We start from the raw sequence: 19,094 nt of genomic DNA, 5'->3' as shown, positions 1-19,094 counted from the left end.
ACTTCGATGTTCCTAGGACTGTTAATATCGTCTTGCGTCTCTCTGTGGTTTTTCTTATAACTTTTCCTAGAATAACGATAAATGTTTTGCACCTGGTAATCGTCTGATGACATGACTAACAGCTTGAATATACTAGAAGATGCAACTTAGGATGCAACCCTTAAGTTTTATGAATATTTTGATAATCATAGCATCTTGATTTGTTGTTTTCTATCAAAATCACTTTGGAGATAGGTTCTCGCAATTATGATTGCAATTGACAACGTCAAAAGAAAATTATAATTATAATTGGGCATGCATAGAAATACAGACTGTCCAAAAAAGATCGTTTCAAAATAAGGAGAAGATAGACCAACTAAAGTATAAGACGGAGTGGAGCAGAGAAGTGTTTTGAATAACCAATCAGAATTAATTATTTCCACTTCTCTTCTCTCCGCTCCGCCGCCTCTGTCAAATTCTATAGAAAAATTTGGGACGGCCCGACACTCCGCTCTGCTTCTGGTGGAAACCTGGTCGTTGTGGAAATATTTGTTAGTCCTGCAGTGGACATCATTTATTGCTTGAAACTAACGTACTAATGATGCATTAATATAAGGCAATTCTACTTTTTTCATTGAAAATAGGGTTACAAGTAAATTCGAGCCTATCCATAGAAGACCTCACTAGCGATAGGTACTTGGTAAAGTAGATACCTACTATTTGTGACTTTTGTGACATACATCTTAGACATCTAAAATATTTAAAATGCGTAAACGCATTGGAAATGAGTTATATGAGCGTTTTTAACAATGTATAAAAATTCGTAAATCATTTATGTTACAAAACGTGGTAAGATATTTATCAATTGAGAATGAAAGACTCAAGTTCAACATTTCGCTTCAGCGATAACTTTTTAATAGTCTTAGATTAGAAATATAATAATAATAAATTTTACAGTTTGTACAGGTCAATTAACTAAATAAAGTATAAAAATTTATAAATTCAGCACTAATTGCAATATCAGAAGAATGTCAATCTCCAAATGATTGGTGCATGAACTTCTTGGAATATTCGTAGACTACGAAAAGAGCAGCAGTAGCTGGTATAGTTCTCACTAATGTAGGTTTTAAACCATTGTAAAGAGCTAAGGCACCTGAAAAAAGAAGTTATTCATTACATACCATCCGCTTATTTTGCATTGAAGACACATTATCACCCACTTTGACCCATTCATAATGTTTTTCCCATTATTGCGATTATACGACACCTACTTATTTGAGATTTTGCTGAATGTAAGTATTTTAAGCTTGTCTAGTTTATGTATTTATTTTTCAAAACCACGATAGCCGAATGGTGAAGAGGTCGGACTGGCCGACTCGTGATCCGGGGAATGTGGGTTCGGTCCCCGCCGCCGCCGCCGCTCGACTATTGTGGTGAGCTCACTCGTGATACAAGCATATTAATAAGCTTAGTACGAGGGGCTAACGGGACTTTGTAACACAAATTACTAATAATCTTAAAATTTTTTTTTTTCAAAAATGTAATCTAACTAGTGCAAGTGATTTACTAATATTGTTATTAGGTAAGTGGAGATTTACTATTAAGTAAATAAAAATTTGTAAAATTATGTACCAACCTTCATTTTTAATTATTTCATATCCCACAGTTAAAAACTTTTGGCTCTTGTTAGAAATTTGTACTCGAGATTTGATGACGTCAGTAGGAAATATAACAGTCCAAAGGACTAATCCACCAACGGCTCCAGCTATCATGGTCTTTACGAAGCCAATATCTTCTTTCTTTTGTCCGGGTTTTTTGAGTAGTTCTCTTGTACCTGTAAAAATCCAGCTTGTTAAAAAAAATCGATTAAATAAAATTTACTCTTGTTAACTTCGGCTCTGATATTATGGCGGACGTTCATTAAAGTTTTTGCCAACCTGGGATTTACACCCTGTATTGATGATCTTCCTCACATTGCATAAAGATCTGTCTATTTATCACGTATTCGTACGTGGCGCAGACTGGGTTCATAATGTGTATGAGACAGGCAAGTGAAACAACAATGGCAAGCCGAGGGTGGAATCAGTGGAATCAGACAATAAGTATTCTTAGTAGCTAGCGCATTGTACCTCTGTACTACATAAATTATTATTATTATTATCTTACCTTCATAACCACCAAAAAAGAAAAAGTATCCTGGCATTTCTCTCATGATTGTCGGGACAAGTCCTCTAAATAGACCTTGTATCCCATATTGCCTAAAAATCTGTTGCGTTAACTGTAGGGGAGTCACTTTAACCTGCAATGGAATAAAGATACTTATTATGGAAATTAATGGGACCGTATTTATAATTACTTTATTAGCTAGGTATACAAAACAGGACAATGTTGGAACAAGTTTTATCCTATCCTACTAATATTATAAATGCGAAAGTTTGGATGTCATGATGTCTGGATGTCTGGATGTTTGTTACTCTTTCACGCAAAAACTACTGAACGGATTTTGTTGAAACTTTACAGTATTACTGTTTATAACCCAGATTAACATATAGGCTATAATTTATGACGATCTGTGACATACTAAATTTCACGCGGGTGAAACCGCGGGCAAAAGCTAGTATACTGTATTTAACAAAAAATAATGCTATTTTAAACGAGTAGACTTGGTTTCTTGAGACTTTATAATTAGTGTGTGCTATACAGGGTGGAAACGATAAGTGGCGGCGTAGCATGGGTTGGCATGCAGATGCGCCAGTGAGCACTAATCTGCGCGACAAGTCACCCCCTGATGCTTGGCACCCGGGGCGGAAGGCGTTGGATAGAGCTCGTGAAGCACTTTCAGGATCAGTAATCAATTTTTTGATATATTGTATAGTTTAGAATTATTCGAGTGAGATCACTTATCGTTTCCACCCTGTATAATTATGTGCGCATTCAGGCCCAGTTTCCACCAAGGCGGAGCGGAGAAGTGTTTTGAAATCGATCAGATTTCACTTCTCTCTTGTCTTCCACTTCTGTTCTCCGCTACGCACAGCTCCGCTCTGCGCCGCGGCTGTCAAATTCTATAGAAAAATTTGACGGCGCAGCACTTCTCCGCTCTGCTTCGCTTTGGTGGAAACCGGGCCTAACTATATTTAGTTCTCGAATTAATATCGATATTATGAAAATGATCTAGGGGAGGGCCAAGTGGGCACTTTGTAAGTTATTAACAATACTTAATTTGTTATACAAATTCTATTCCACTGGTATTTTTGTTTTTTAATTAATTTAACAGTTACTTTTGAAACAACTTGCCCGCCATATTTTTATAGGTCATAAAACGAATTATGTGAAACATTATCTAGAAGTTTTAAAGTTTTCCTATATTAAGTTATAATATTTACTAAACCTAGGCGCAGACCACCGACTATTAGTTGGCCGATAGTTGGGCCCGATTCTAATTTGTATGAAGAATCGTCCGATACCAAATCGGTATAGTGTGCGCACTTTCATACATCTCCATACTGATCAACAGCCCGACCTATCGGCCAAATAAAAATCGGTGGTCTGCGCCTAGGTTAAGTCTTACATTTTCTAATCATTTAGAAACTTACACCCATACCATACAGGGTGGCGCATACATCGATAAACTGAGGCAGATAATAATCGTGCCTCCGCGGCGAGCTCCGATAGCAAAGGCCAATTAGATATTAAAGATATTGTCTATATTAAAATGACGTAATAAAAACATATTATGGACTATTACTGATTAGGATACTTCCTGATAATTAAATCTACTTCAAAAATATAGATAAACTTATCTCTTGAGTAAAATTGCCCAAGTACACTGTACAAATTGTTATAAATTTATAAAAATACTAGATTTCCGCCCGCGGCTTCGCCCGCGTGGAAATTTGTCTGTCACAGAAAAACTTTATCGCGCGCGTCCCTGTTTCAAAAACCGGGATAAAAACTATCCTATGTCCTTTCCCGGGACGGGACTCAAACTATCTCTATGCCAAATTTCAACAAAATCGGTTCAGTGGTTTAGGCGTGAAAGCGAGACAGACAGACAGACAGACAGACAGAGTTACTTTCGCATTTATAATATTAGTATAGATAGTATAGATGATGTTACTTTAATATACTAATATAATATACATATATACTTTAATACACTGTAATAGGTGTGACATTGCAACAAAAATGGGTAGTTTGTTCACGTTGGCTAAGTTGCACCACCTAAACTTTAACCGTAACTTTATATAACTGGTGTTTTTGTATGGAGTTTGACTGACTTTAGATTTTGGTTATATGTAGTTGATATAAGATGGTGCAACCCAGACTTATATGCCTTTTTTGTTATACTAAACAGATACCAAAACAAATCACCATACAGCTGTTTGTGAAGTTTGCACATTGACCTCCCGCATAGCTTGCAGTTGGCATTTGATAAGTTCAGTTGGGCAAAGTGTAAATGAGGAAAAGAATGCAGCCAGAAAACCTGCTGATGCATTGCCCAATGCTGACAGTTGCTCGATATTCTGAAATGTAAAAATATATTTTATAATATTAGATAAAATATAATAATGTCTTTTTAATACAATGTCATTAAAACTAAGATTTGCGGTTTATATTAATTTATGGACTAAATAGAAAAAGATGTACTAGCACTATAAAACCAATGTAGTATGATTTTTACCTCTGTTCCAGTAACACTACAAACAAATTTCTGACAGTATCCATAGGCTGCAAAAAGAACTGAGTTCTCAGCAACATTGGCCATAATCGCTGGAGTGGTGCCTGCATATAAGCCTCTTATAACCCCATCATTTCTTAAAGTTTGTTTAAGGCAGTGATACATTCCCTTATACAAATGTGGAAATGTTTGCATTTTCACTTTAACTGTATCTAATGGCTGACCAACATACACAACTGCTACTCCTCCTGTAAATAACATTTAACGCAAATTTAAGAAAAATATATTTACCAAAATAATATGGATTATGGAATAAATTAAGTTTTATTAATTTTCATTTTACTAATATACTAAGTCCTGCACTCTTACACACCACATTGGAAGTATAATTATTTTTATGTTTATTCAATAACTTCAACTTACCCAAAGATCCAGCAGTAAAATCAATAATACCATTTTTGAGGTTCCCAGACGAACCAGATGAATGAGTCATTTTTCCAGTTAAGTAGGTATATCTGTGAAAACTGAAAATGATTTGGGCATTTTTTAAACCTTTAAATCAATTAAGTATTCTAATGTGCCTTACTTGGTAAGTATGCAGGATTTAATGGGAACGAGAATAGAGGAAATAAATTTTATAAATTTTAATCATGTAAATAAATACCCTTATGCTTAAATAGTTTGTGCAAAATTCAACAATTTATTGCTCTGTGAACAAACAAAATATACTGTTGTAAATAAAATTGGATAAATATGATAAATATCACCACACGGTCGCTTATCTATTTTATGAGAAGCTCGTGTGGAAGCAACTTTTGTGATAAGTATGATAAGGTTAAATAGTTGATAACATAAGTTAACCTCGCCATAAAATTAATCACTAAATAAAATTCATAGTTGTCTGATTAAGAAAATAGACATATTCACTTTTTACTTATTTATTAAAATACTACTTACTTACCCACTTTGATAAATAGGTACTTTTGTAGTTTTTCCTAGTTTGTTTTTGAAATTGAATATTTAGCGCTTGCGCTTGCTCGCTCAGTCAGCTGTGATGTGATGTTTGACAGTTCTTGCGTCACTTTCGAGTCACCAAAGATATTGTAAATGAAGGTTGAATACGGTATAAAGAGCTATTGGCTAATTTTAAACAAATAGTGTATATTACTTAGAATGGACGCGCAACAACAAAAGTTGAGGACAACTAGCCTGTCGGAGACATTCAAATTAGCGCAATCGGGGCACGAACGGGGCGAAAGCGGAGAGGTGTGTGGGTGAGTGGGAGGTGCGAGGGATAGACGATAGTCACGTTCTTTTTTGGTATGTGCTAAAGCAAGCACGTTTATTTTAAAGGTATGCCCAGTCCATCGTACGTATAATACGTCAATGGTTTTGCCTCACACAATCAACAATTTTATTCAACCTTGATTAAAATTGTCTGTAGACAAAACATTGTTTCATTACACATTTATGTTTGCACCAACAATGTTTTTGCTTTTCATGCCCGATGGAAAACACGTACACAAAATCACTCTCACGTGGGTCAGGGGCAGAATAAACTGTATTGTCAGATGGTCAGATCAATCATTTCACATTTGTCATTTTGACAATTCGCTAGCTCGGCTTGTACGTGTTTGTGTGTTTTGTTTGGCAGCAAGGTTTTATTTATTTCATAGTTTTTTTGGTGGTGTAGTGCAAGTACAGATGGATTGGAATAAAGAAACGATCTTAAGCTTCATTGGCTTTATAAGAGAGAGACCTGCGATATGGAACACTCAATCGCGGGATCACAAAATTAAAAACAAACGACATGACGCCTTGGCAGAAGTGGCGATGTTGATGGGCATCTCAATAAAAGAAGTTAATGTAAAATGGACTATTCTTCGAAATCAATTCAGCCGGGAAAAGAGAAAGATGATGGGTTTGTTTCTATTTCTTGTATTTTAATATGACACGACAATATTGTTAATTAATTAATTGTTATTGATTAATTCCTTTTACTATATTTTTATTTTTTACAGTATTGTAAGTCGAGATTCCAGCGCGTGACTTGCCCTACATAATCAAAAAAAACATGTCAACATTTTTGTAGGCAATTTTGTTGAATGTTGACATGTTTTTGTTGATTGTATAGGGGAAAACGCACTGGAGACCCGGCCATACAAACTTTTGTTTGGCTATACAAGTTTGTATATTATTTTTAACAGGCAGCAGCGCAGACTCGGTATATAAAACAAAATGGTATGCATACAAGGAGATGGAGGATTTAATGTCATGCAATACACCAATAGTTTACATCAATAATAGTGAGGTAAGCATGATTTGAAAACTCCAATAAGTCGAGTGCCCCAATTGCGCTAATTTTTAACGTCTCCAATTCATTGGCGCTTCTTCTCCAGTTGCGCTCCGTTTTTCATTCCAGCTGAGGTGCAAAGTCGGTATCACGGTAATGGACGTACTATCGGCCACAGTGTTAACTATCCATTGCCTGTCATGTCATCTCGTTCTATCGCAAAGAATCACCATTTGATTAGAGCGAGAACAAAAACGGAAATGGATTGTTAGTATTTTCATTGTCACATGAGATATTTATCTAAAATCGAAGGTCGATTAGGAAGTTCAAGCACATGGTTCAAGTGTTGGTTGCACTACTTTTGACAGAAAATAATGACGTTTACTTTGTTTTGAAGAATTTTCTAACTTTACTCGAAGGCGCAGCTGCTCTCTGTTTACGTCTATGCTTCGTTTCAACTAGTTGTCAAAACAACACCGCGATACGGATTTTTTAAAACAGCTGATGTTCGTTCTTCGTCCGGGGGCGCGTTGAAGATGAACATTTTTAGCGCAATCGGGGCACTGGTAATATTTCACCTTAAGTTTTCATTATTAAATGTGCCACGTGGCACTTAAAATCGGCATGCATCGCCTTACTTAAGTGTCGATTTGCACTGTCAAGTGTTTTTTAAAAGCTGGATTTTTTTAAATTATGCCAAATGCATTTTGGTCAATCAGACGCGACACATCTGTGGATCTAGACAAAGTGCAAATTTTAATCGCAAACCAGTCGAAAAGTGGCGAAAAGCCCCTTTTTTGTATGGAGTTTTGACGGATTCGATTTTCGATTCGATCAAAAAGTGCGTTTTGTCTAGGGGGGCTGTAATTAAATATTCGCTGTCTTGAACATTGTTGGCATTACCCACAGAGAACTACAACGCCACCGCCGCCACAGAGAACTCCAACGCCGCCGCGTTTATTAACTCAAGCACTACCATCTAAGCCACCGCTACCAAAAAAGAAAAAAAGGGAAACAGATGGCCAGAGTTCATTTTATAAAGAAGCAGTGGAAACATTGAGAGTTATTAGGGAAAGAAAAAATATCTCACAAAATCCTGCTGATGATCTAACAAGTTTTGGGTTATATATTGCAGCACGTTTACGACAATATTCACCACATTTACAATGTAAAGCTAGGTATGAAATAAATAGAATGTTATATAGATTGGACATACAAAGCCTGGAACCACCTACAGCTCTTGTTACTTCTGCTTCCAGCATAGATGATAGTGATAGTCCATTTTCTCCAGATTTCAAAAACAACTTGGCTTTCAACAGCAGATGATCAATATGAAGAAATGGATAATGAAAACTCCATAACCCATACTAGCGACAATTAAGTATCAACAGTATTTGCGAAGCCTATAGGTGTGAGTCTCCTCCAGCTCCGCAAACAAAAAACAATGAAACATAGCACGAAATTACTGAAACAGCAGAGATAAAGCCGGGTCTCCAGCGCGTGTTTTGCACTACACAATCAACAATCCAAGACAAAGTTTATTGGTCCAGGACAAAAACAATACTTATGTTAACATTCAACCAAAATGGTCTAGAGCAAAACACGCACTGAAGACTCTGCTTAGTAGTAAAGGTAAAAAGTAATGAGGTTATTTTTCAGATACTGGAAGTACCTACTGAAACAAACCAAGCTGTTAAATATTTGTTAACATTAAAATGTAACCAAATAAAAACTTATATCAACGTAATATTGGTCTCTATTCATAAACTTACCTTTATGTAAAGTCCTTTTATCTCTTAAGCTTCAAAAATATATTTTTTTATTGTTGCTGTTTCGAGTGCGTTATCCTGGCAAAATGTCTCCTTTCAAAAATCTAACATAATGATGCAGTTAATTAGAGCCCTATCTGGTGTAAATGTGCCCGAAATTTTAAATTTGAGCCATTGGTCGTTCCGGCAGTATTCAAGAAAAACGGATTCTGCCAGGATAAACGTTATCCTGGCTACATCATTTTCATCTGTTGGGTCTAGGTGGATGAAAATTACACCATTAGATAGCTTATTATTCGAGCCCGATTGTGCCCCGAAAATTCTCTCAGAGCCCCGATTACGGTAACTTTTAACGTCTACAATCCAGACACGCTTCTTCGATTCTGCGATGCGATTGGTCAAAACAGCTGACGTACGCTGTTGAACGACCAATCGTATCGCAGAATCGAGAAGCGTGTCTGGATTGTAGACGTTAAAAATTACCGTAATCGGGGCTCAGGGTACTAATGTGTCACGTTAATAACTCTCCGGTGTGGCTAGATTTTTTTTAATGTCGGCAAAAATGTTTTGCTCATCCACACTACACTACGGAAACCCCCAATCCCCTCCTCCAGTTTTTTTTATACAGGTTTTCTCTTCGTAGCCCTGGTACAACAGGACCCTCGGCCCGCCGTAGTGGGTTACGTTCTGCTCCATGCCGCTGCTCAGTCAGTTCTGCTGATCAGAGAAGTACCGAGAGCGGCCTTCCAAAGAATGGGCCCGGGCAAATGCCCCGCTAGCCCCCACCTGTGGGAGTTTTTAAAGATGTCCCCTGCATCGTGGCCCGGGCAAATGACTCGACGGCCCCGGCCCACTCAATTGTGGGTTATGGGTTGCCCGACAGGCCCACCTAGTTGACAAGACCTGCCGCGCAGAGCAGTGAGAAGTTAGCCGCCCGCGTGAACAGACTACGCGAACGTTGGGTAAAAAAACGCCTTTGAGTAAAATCTGACAAAAAGCAGTAATACTGTATTATGTATTTGTTGTAATACTAGTATTACTGGTATTACCGTGCAGAAAGCTACTTTTTCTCATACGCATGTCAAGCGCTACACGAATATTTACTGCATTGCACATCAGCAGAGCCCCGATTACGGTAATTTTTAACGTCTCCAATCCAGACGCGTTTCTGATTCTGCAATACGATTGGTCAAAACAGCTGACGTACGCCAGCGTAAACAGCGTACGTCAGCTGTTTTGACCAATCGTATCGCAGAATCGATGAAGCGTGTCTGGATTGTAGACGTTAAAAGTTACCGTAATCGGGGCTCTGGAACGAAAAAGGAGCGTGACTGGAGTGTAGATTAGGGTTGAAATGCGAACGAATTGGAGACTACAAATTAGCGCAATCGGGGCGCTGGATTTAGTACCGATTTTTGCCACTCGACGTTTCAGATTCTTTTGACTACAATGTAAATGGCCTCAACTCTCGTTGCGCGTTAAATATCAATACTGTGTAAAAAAAGAAGGGTAATTTAGTCGAGTCGACAACGATACAAGGGCTCGTCTAACGACAAATAAGTATTTTAAATAGTGTACAACAATAAAAAAAAGTTATGCAATAAGGTGGTTTAGTTGTTTAATTTTGTTATCTTTGGAAATTTGGTAGTATTAAAAAAAAAAAGAAACTAAAAGAAAACATGGTTGTTTTTCAGCTTTCCTTGGAGATTATAAACATTGTTTGGTTTCATTAATGTTTAATTGATAGTTAGCTACAATGAAGTCGCTTTAATGGAAAATAAACAAAAGTTTTCCCATGCAAGAAGATAATAATAACCTAAAGGTTAGCGTCTGGATGTGCTTCTAGATACTGCAGTTGTTAGAAGGGAATAAACATGACTATGATCCTTGATCAATGTTATTAGTAAGTGATTAAGTTAGTTGAATGTTAATACTGTTTATTTCATCAAACAATAGTTCTCTAAATCTGGCCTAAAACGTTGAGAATGAGTGTCAAAGATTTGACGTGTCGTTTTCGGGCTTTCATGATCGTCCGCCATGTTTGTCCTTTTATAATTTATTTAGTAAAAAGCTGATGAATTTTGGTTTTGTGTGTTAGTGATAACCATGTTATGTATTTACAAAAGTATTGGGCATAATTTCCAAGTTTTAACTCTGTCATAACATAAAAGTACTGTTCATTAGTAAAGTCATTCATTAATAAGATTTTCTCGTCCTTTGTTGTTCAGGTTTAATTCAGAATGGTTGTTGGATCAGCGACGTACCCAGGGAGGCAAGTGCTCCACAAAATGCAGCCAATGGGCATGACCCCGCGCGAGCTCTCGGACTACGACGACTTGGCGACTGCTCTGATAGTTGACCCCTACCTTGGTATCACAACCCATAAAATGAATATCCGCTATAGACCAATTAAAACAAACAAGGAGGAATTAAAGAATATTGTAAAGGAATTTATTCAAACTCAAGACTACAATAAAGCATATTCCAAACTAGCCAATGGAGACTGGATGCCAAGACATTTTAGCAAAAATAAACATCAGCAAAGTAAACTGAGAGAACATGTTAGTATTTATTGTAAACAGGTTGTTGTTTGTAGTTTAATTATTTTTTAAATAAGCATTCTTTTTATCTGGTACAGCTGTTTCAGTATTAATACACCATTTATTGTTTAATGATACATATTTGATTGATTTTGGTTTACAAAATTGTATTCTGTATAAAATAAAACAATAACATAACTTGTTTCAGATTTATCGTTACCTGCGAGTATTTGATAAGAAGGCTGGTTTTGTCATAGAACCATGTTATAGATATTCATTAGAAGGTCAAGTTGGAGCAAAAATTTCAACAACCAAAAAGTTTTTCAAGCATGAAAGAATAGATTTTTTAGTTGGATGTATAGCAGAAATGACAGAAGATGAAGAAAAACAACTACTTCATCCTGGAAAGAATGATTTTTCTGTAATGTACAGTTGTAGAAAAAACTGTGCTCAACTTTGGCTTGGGCCTGCTGCATATATTAATCATGACTGCAGACCTAACTGTACTTTTGAGGCCACTGATCGAGGCAAAGCATTTGTACGTGTTTTAAGAGATATAGAGGTTGGAGAAGAAATAACTTGCTTCTATGGTGAAGATTTCTTTGGGAATGGAAACTGCTATTGTGAATGTGAAACTTGTGAAAGACGAGGTAAAGGTGCATTTTCAGTCAAAAGTGCAGACACTGATGAACAAGCAACTAGATATAGATTTAGAGAAACTGATAACAGAATTAATAGGACAAAAGCTAAGATGACTAAAAAGATTGAAAACGGAAAAAGTTCTGAAAAATCTCGAATGTCCAGTCGTCAAAATTCGAATATAGTTTCACCACTGAGCATGAAGGAAATGAAACAGAAAGGTTTGACAAAATACGATGCTGAGTTATTAATAGCTCAAGGATGTATTGCTGATGTTATGGATGCTTCAGCAAATAAAGAAGGCCAAGGAAGCAGAGAGTCTTCTGCATCTAGTAGAGGTGAGCGTTTAAGGAAGCGCACTGATAGCAATCGCACTGCTAACGGTCTAACTAACTCAAGTTCAACTAAGCAGAGAGCTCCACCATCACGGTGTTGTAGTACAACCAGTTCAAGAAGTAGTAGAGACTCTCACACTGGTATAGTTTTAAGAAGCCATAAGCGGCTTCTGGAGTCCAGTAATCAACTTACATGCTCCAAAATTAAAAATAATGTCAAAACTGATGATGCAAAAGAAGAAGATAGAAACCTCAACACTCCTAAGGTAGAATCAGAAAATATAAGTGAAATAGAATTAAATAAAATAATTAATAAAACTGAAATAACAAATAGCCACCATAAGCTTATGAAAACTAATACTGAAGGCATTGTAGTAAATGTAAAGCAAGAAGGTGATTGTGATACAAAAGAATCTCTGCATCAAAACATAGAAACAATTACACCCTTTGAAGTCAAACCAAATAGTCCAGTAGAAAGACCTGAAATTAAAGAACAAAAAATAGAAGTTGACTGTGTGAGTGGTAATAATGCATGTTCCAGAAGTGAGATTTATGACTTTAGAGAAAATGTTAACCCAAGTGAAATAAAAGATAACAAAGTGAACAAAAGTTATAAAGTAGAATCAACGGAGCGAAACGAAGATTCTAATAAAGAGGCTGACTCTGGACCTCCTTGGTTAGCAGATAATTCTAATAAAAGCAGCGAGTGTCCGTGCACACCACCTCGGAGAGGTCTGAAACTGACATTACGGGTGAAGAGGAGCCCAGTAGTGGAGGAGGTGATGGATTGTGGCGCCACGGCTGAGGTGCCCGAGTACGAAGTGTTACGATTAGAAGGTGTAGATCCGGAAACTGTGCGTCGATTTAAAAAAAGGCGTCGTTCAAAAGAACGCCATCGTAAGCACAGTCCCATCCGTCCTCTGCCCCCTATGAAACGCTTAAGGCTAATTTTTGGCAATGAGAGCCGTACAATTGATTTGCCTACTGCTATATCAGCAGACTGACAGCCGCAAATACCTTATGGTTACTTTTCCACCGTTAATATTCAATTATTAGTTTAATTGTCACTGACTAGGATATTTTATCTAGTATTTATTTTTGTGACTTGAAATTCTGATTAAGTATTGTGTGATAGACATCAGATTTTATTTGATGATTCCATGAAAATATTTATTGATTAAAATAGAAAATATTGAACTTGTTATTTCATTAGCACAAATTATTTAATCCTTGTCATGGGTTGGTACCTACGTTTTGGGACTGAAATAATCAATTTGAATTTGTTTCTTAGTAATTCTTGTCAATGTTGAAGAGATTATAAATTAATATAAGTTTTGTGATACTGAACTTATCAAATCAATATTGTGTTCTATGTAACAAATTAACAATCTCTGATAATATTAGTGAAAATTATTGTAATTTTAACACTTCATAATAATGTAAGACATTTGTATATAAATGCAATATATAGTTAATTAGTTTTTTATGGATTTTGCTGAAGATGAGCAAACTTAAATTCTGTACGTACCTAATGCATAGTTTTAATGAAATTAATATAGTGCTACCAAATATGCAGTGATAATTTTGTTTCCATTTTCTGTTTGCCACTAAATGGTCTGAAGATGAAATAAATTAATCTCATCTTGATGATATATGAAATAATGTCTACATACAGGTAAATGTAGTTGTTACTTACCTGTATGTAAATTATAAAATGTTCGGCAGTAATTTTCACTTAAGTGCTTTCACACATTTATATTTATTTATATTTTTATCGTTTGTTTCGACCAACTGTTTAGTGCTTCGAATAGCATTTTAAAGTTGCTCCAGGAATGATTTTGATAATATCTCTTGGAATTAAATTTCCAAGTCCTAAAGTAGGTGAATAATTATTTAAATTTTAAAACCGAAACTAGCTCTAGCCTGCTTTATGAAACCCAAATTTTATGTAGTGTTTTTCCTCTTTTAAGTGATCATACCTACTATAGTTTCTAAAACTTTTGTATGGACACTGGTGTGGTTGATTTGCTGTGTATTTATTAGTGAATGGCATGTTTATACCTCATTTATCTACTTACATACCTTTAGGACTTTGTATTTTTTTTATTTTCACCAAAGGCTTAAACGTTTCATTTTATAACAAAATTGACATTGTGATGTGAACACAAATAATTAGTTAATTAATAGGCACTTTGTTACGCTTGAGACTTCCCAAGGAGGCATAGGTTCATACTGATCTTCGTCGTCTGTGCCTTTATTCGTGTTGTCCACGTTTAAGCAACCAACCATCAACTATCTTTAATGTTATTGTTAGGTACCGTGGTGAGCTGACACGGACCTATCGATTTTTCACTACGACGCGAGCGCACGGGTGACTTTGTCACCGTCAGTCTCTCTTTTTCTCTTAGGTGTTAAAAAAACAGATATTAATAATAATATACTACTAACTAACAGATAAAGAACTTTGAATTCCTCCAATGTTCTTCTGATTAATTTCGTTGCGGGTCCAATGACTTTCCCCTGGGACAAACTTGACCTTCATTGGTTGGGTTTTTATTGGCGGTCAAGCTGTAGATCCTGGCTACACAGGAGTTGCAGCGGTGGGAATGAGCGGTGGGAATAGTCCCGTTAACTAACGGATAATACTGTCATGGCGACAAAAAAAAGTCACCCGTGCGCGCGCGATCCAAACGGGCTGGATTAAATACCAAGACGTATGTAGGTACAGTCAGCGTTGGCTACTTTGGGTATCACGAAATATTTGATGCTGACTGTACATTTAAATTTTTAGTGGACATAGGTACTTTGAAGGAAAAGATGAAATATCTTTGGTTTCGTTTTAGAGAAAATTATTACATGCTGGGTTAGGATTTAACTTGTTTTGTGAGTGTTGGCTATGTGGAGATATTATTGTCATCAAAGTTAGGAAATTGGCGGGCGCGTGAGAAGACATCTGGCAAGCTGGACTGTTCTGGATCGAACAAACTTTAATGACCTGTGCACCGCGACGCGACGACTTCTCTGTGTGAACTTGAGACCATACCTTCGTATTCCTATCATTTAATGTAGATAGAAATGTATTTCTTAGGGTACAATACACGCATTTTCATTGTACTTTTATGTAGCTAGTTTAATTTACTGTTTTCTATTATCGCTTCGACAGGGAGTTCTCGGCAGTTTACACTGTCTTTGTATGATAGTGTTAGGTTGTTTCACTGCCTATAGATAATTAATTACCGAATAACGTACGTACTTATGGGCAAATTAATAAGACTATTTAGTTACATAAATTGTATGTTTAGAAATACGAAAGAAATATTAGATGCAGGGCAGGCAGATTTGATTTTACAAGTTTAATATGCATTTGATTTTGTTTTGATACATTTTATTTCTGGATGTTTCAGTTTTGTTTAAGCAGTCATTTTATTTTGTGGGACTTCGACAATTGCCTAATTCTCGAGAATTAATAATCATTAATTATCACTTCAGTATAAATCCTATAGGTAGCGCCAGTGCTGTTCACCATGGACAGATTTGATAGATTAAGGAATTTAGTGGAAAGCCTCTTCGAAGCACATACGTTTTGCATAGTCTTACATCTAGCTTGTCTTCTCTCAACCTTCAAGGAAAAGACAAATTTATTTGAAAGGCTTTATCAGAAATACAAATTTACTGAACATACCTAATTATTTTTATTTTAAATAAGTATCATATTAAACTTATTGCCGCTTAATGCAGTTTTACGCGTCCGATATTTTTAAAATAAGCCAGTTCCTTATTTATATTATACCTACACTGTAAACATTTTCCTGGAAGGAAGGAAACAGCACACCCAATTTTGTGGAGTGGTTGTATTGTATTATAGTCTGTAAAATTATGCTAGTTGTGGAACTAGCTTTGTGATATTCCTGATTGGAATAGAATGTAAAGTAACTAAGTTAGTTGAAAGCAGTTGAATATTGTTGACAAAATTAGTTATTATGAAATATTTTTCATTTAGATAATCACAATAAAATGCCTCAAATTTCTTTCAAAAATGTGTAATATTTTTTTCCCTTTAATTCAGACAGTAAAAAAAAACAGGTCATTGGCTGATGGAATATTATACTATTTCTGTGAATTTTTAATATTGTATTACAATTTTTTTTACATTAAAAGTTACATTCACAAATAGTGCAAAATTAAGAACGAAACTAGTTAATTGAGTTACATTTATTTAGAAATTAATGAAAAGATGACATCATGAACCCATAAATATTACTTTTACTGTTGGCTTCATGTGATGCTGAGATAGGTTTGTCATTAATGTCCATACCTGAAACATAAAATAGTCTAGATTATTATTCGTTGCATAGTTACATGGATTTTGCCTTATATCCTTTAGAATAGAACTATGTATTATTTTGTAAGTGCTAAAAAAGGACAAAAAATAATTGTTGTTTGTAAAAATAGAGTATTGATAGTAACAAGAAATACACAGTTACTTACTTTTGGAATTCCCACTCTCGGTTATCCAATGGACAGACTTGTCGAGTTTTGAGCCAACGTGAGATGCAGTGGAAATGGAACGCATGCTGAAATTAAATTAATTACCAGGTTAAATTTACATTATATAATGATACCTAGAATGTGAGCAATTTGATGGGTGTGGAAAGGGAAGATTGAAATAAATGTTTAACTTTACAATTAAAAAATTTACTAGAAACAGTACAAAGAACAGAATCTAAAGCCTGTAATATGAGAGAATATGCAAATGCAATGATTTCTGATAGTCTGTGATAAAATAATTTTAAATTAACCTCGTAAGCCCGGACGTGCCTCAGAAGGAACTGAAACTTTGTAGTCAGTAACGCCGAGACATTTTCGGAGGTGAATTGTAAGTATCGCCGGATGTGCCCTCAGAGGAACTAAAACTTTAGCGATAATTTTAAGTTCAAAAATTCGCGCCTATTGAATAAAAAGAGTGATAGTCTATGGCTTAAAGTATTCAAAATCAAGTATCCGAACTTATTAATGTAAAAAAAACAAAATGTCACTGTCAAATTATCATTTTTCTTTGACAAGGTGGTTCTTCCGAGAGGACGTGATTTACGATTATTTTTTTTTCTTCACGTAAACGTAGTTTAATTGAAAAACTAACCAGTATAATTTAAGTTAAAATACTGCTAAACAAGCAAAAAAAATATTTTTACCAATTCGAAGAAGTTTTGTAAGATTTTTTTTCGTTTGAAAATAATAGTTCTTTGCAAGGAACATTCGGTCTTGATGGTGAAAGTTTTATTTTTGTATATTTTTTCTATTGAGATGGATTGAATATTGGACTTTTGAAATTATGATATGATTGAGAAAATTTACCATGAGAACGTTCTGATTTTTAGTTTAATTAATATTATAATTAACATGAATATTCACTTTACTTCTTATACATTCTAACCTATCATTATTGTATGTTATAAAACCGATAGTACTTTTAAAAGTACTAATAATGAAACATTAAATAAAATTAAAATACTTGTGCCTTTTCAGTTACATTTATTTATATCATTATTGTATCTTTATGTAGTATTAATTTATTAAGGAGGTTACATTTATGTTTTACTTTAAAGTATAAAATACAATTTATTTACTTTTTATTTTTAAAGTCTGTAATACCGAATGTTCTTTTAAGAGAAAACATTTTTTTATTATTTTTTACCTAAAATAAGCTCTATGCACTATTATATAGGGTCCCTGAAAATATGGGTGCAAAAGAAAATCTCTAACATAGAAAATTTTTTACTCGAAGTGCTCGGCGTTTACGACTTCAAATTGTTCGTTCTTCTGAAAGCACATTCGGCGATACTTAGAAGTCGACAAAATTTGCTCTTCGGTCTTACGAGGTTAAATTGATCAGTCTAGGTAAAGTAGCTGAAGTTTATGTCTGAATATTTAAGTGTATAATAACAAACTACTACACATGGGCAGCCAATACTGTTACACTGAAGAATGTTATGCATAAAATGTATAATAATAAAATTATTATTATTATTATAAAATGTATATGGTAGGTATAAAGACAGAATAATTACATTACAAACTCCCCAGGCCACTGTGCACTCTTCACTTGTAGCCGAAGCTTGGTTGGCCTGGCATTCTATACACAAATCCATAATATGGTTGCGACAGATGGCACAGTTGTCCACAACAATGTCTGAAAATAAAAAGTATAACATCGAATACCAATATCACTTAGCTTCTTTGTTTCATGATAGGTTATGATACCCCTAACTAAACCAACAAAATCTAAATTATGGATACATACCCCAGGCCCATAAAGCTACGGCATTCCACTGAAATGAAAATAGTATATATCAGAACAGATCTAAGTGTTAAACGAAATAAACAATGCAAGTAATGCAGCGTAATTTAGGAAAAAAAATAGCACCTTTTTGACTTCGAATCTTTTCTTATCGCCTTTTCCACTGCTTGAGGAAGCCATTTCAACTTCTTCTTCATCCACATCCATTACAGAAGCCATTTTTTAATCAAATATACCCGATTTTAATGTAAATAAAATTGTACACGAATTTTAATGGTCAGAATCGAAGGCAGATTTCAATTTTTATGACAGAATTGACAGACAGGCTGACGATGACAAGCAAAGATGAAATTGACAAGATAATGTCACTTTGAACCAAAGATATAACAATCAAGATTAAGCATTGGCCATTGCTTCAGCTGCAAGATGGCTGCAAGGCCTGCAAGTTGCTTGAAATCAGTTTATATTTATGGAAATAAACTGGTAACTGACAAATAAACAGGAAAGCCTTTTTCTACCTCAGTCAGTCTAACAGATAAAGGAGTGACAACATTTTTATTGAT

The 19,094-nt window shown here is 35.2% G+C and overlaps 3 protein-coding genes and 1 long non-coding RNA gene across 11 annotated transcripts; 2 read left to right on the top strand and 2 right to left on the bottom strand.

Moving 5' to 3' along the window:
• Positions 1 to 864: 864 nt before the first annotated feature.
• Positions 865 to 5,685, bottom strand: LOC135073304 (mitochondrial ornithine transporter 1). 3 transcript variants are annotated; one of them, XM_063967426.1, is made up of 8 exons: positions 5,619 to 5,685; positions 5,322 to 5,365; positions 5,081 to 5,181; positions 4,661 to 4,905; positions 4,356 to 4,502; positions 2,146 to 2,278; positions 1,616 to 1,813; positions 865 to 1,132 (listed from the first exon to the last, which is right to left on the bottom strand). In XM_063967426.1, the coding sequence occupies exons 3-8, from the start codon at positions 5,148 to 5,150 to the stop codon at positions 1,011 to 1,013; spliced, it is 915 nt and encodes a 304-aa protein (XP_063823496.1). In that variant the 5' UTR covers positions 5,151 to 5,181; positions 5,322 to 5,365; positions 5,619 to 5,685; the 3' UTR covers positions 865 to 1,010. The 3 variants fall into 3 exon arrangements, with proteins under 3 accessions (XP_063823496.1, XP_063823495.1, XP_063823497.1); XM_063967425.1 differs by lacking the exon at positions 5,322 to 5,365; XM_063967427.1 differs by lacking the exon at positions 5,322 to 5,365 and having other exon boundaries at positions 5,615 to 5,675.
• Positions 5,686 to 5,692: 7 nt separating this feature from the next.
• LOC135073306 (uncharacterized) lies at positions 5,693 to 8,697 on the top strand. Its single transcript, XR_010257610.1, has 3 exons — positions 5,693 to 6,578; positions 6,865 to 6,968; positions 7,860 to 8,697. It is a non-coding gene; the product is annotated as an uncharacterized LOC135073306 (long non-coding RNA).
• A 1,673-nt stretch (positions 8,698 to 10,370) lies between these two features.
• On the top strand, positions 10,371 to 13,430 carry LOC135073300 (histone-lysine N-methyltransferase KMT5B). Of its 6 annotated transcripts, none has more exons than XM_063967417.1 (3): positions 10,371 to 10,541; positions 10,948 to 11,280; positions 11,468 to 13,430. In XM_063967417.1, exons 2-3 carry the CDS (start codon positions 10,960 to 10,962, stop codon positions 13,235 to 13,237), a joined length of 2,091 nt encoding a protein of 696 aa, XP_063823487.1. In that variant the 5' UTR covers positions 10,371 to 10,541; positions 10,948 to 10,959; the 3' UTR covers positions 13,238 to 13,430. The 6 variants fall into 6 exon arrangements, with proteins under 6 accessions (XP_063823487.1, XP_063823485.1, XP_063823486.1 ...); XM_063967415.1 differs by having other exon boundaries at positions 10,371 to 10,622; XM_063967416.1 differs by having other exon boundaries at positions 10,371 to 10,634.
• A 2,827-nt stretch (positions 13,431 to 16,257) lies between these two features.
• On the bottom strand, positions 16,258 to 18,863 carry LOC135073305 (RING-box protein 1A). The gene is made up of 5 exons (XM_063967428.1): positions 18,658 to 18,863; positions 18,535 to 18,562; positions 18,302 to 18,423; positions 16,722 to 16,807; positions 16,258 to 16,548 (listed from the first exon to the last, which is right to left on the bottom strand). Exons 1-5 carry the CDS (start codon positions 18,748 to 18,750, stop codon positions 16,536 to 16,538), a joined length of 342 nt encoding a protein of 113 aa, XP_063823498.1. The 5' UTR covers positions 18,751 to 18,863; the 3' UTR covers positions 16,258 to 16,535.
• Between the last annotated feature and the right edge of the window lie 231 nt (positions 18,864 to 19,094).

Source organism: Ostrinia nubilalis, chromosome 7 (assembly GCF_963855985.1).
Source record: "Ostrinia nubilalis chromosome 7, ilOstNubi1.1, whole genome shotgun sequence".
Lineage (NCBI taxonomy): Eukaryota > Metazoa > Arthropoda > Insecta > Lepidoptera > Crambidae > Ostrinia > Ostrinia nubilalis.
The sequence above is the reverse complement of the archived record's forward strand: the minus strand, read 5'-3'. Positions and strand labels throughout refer to the sequence as shown.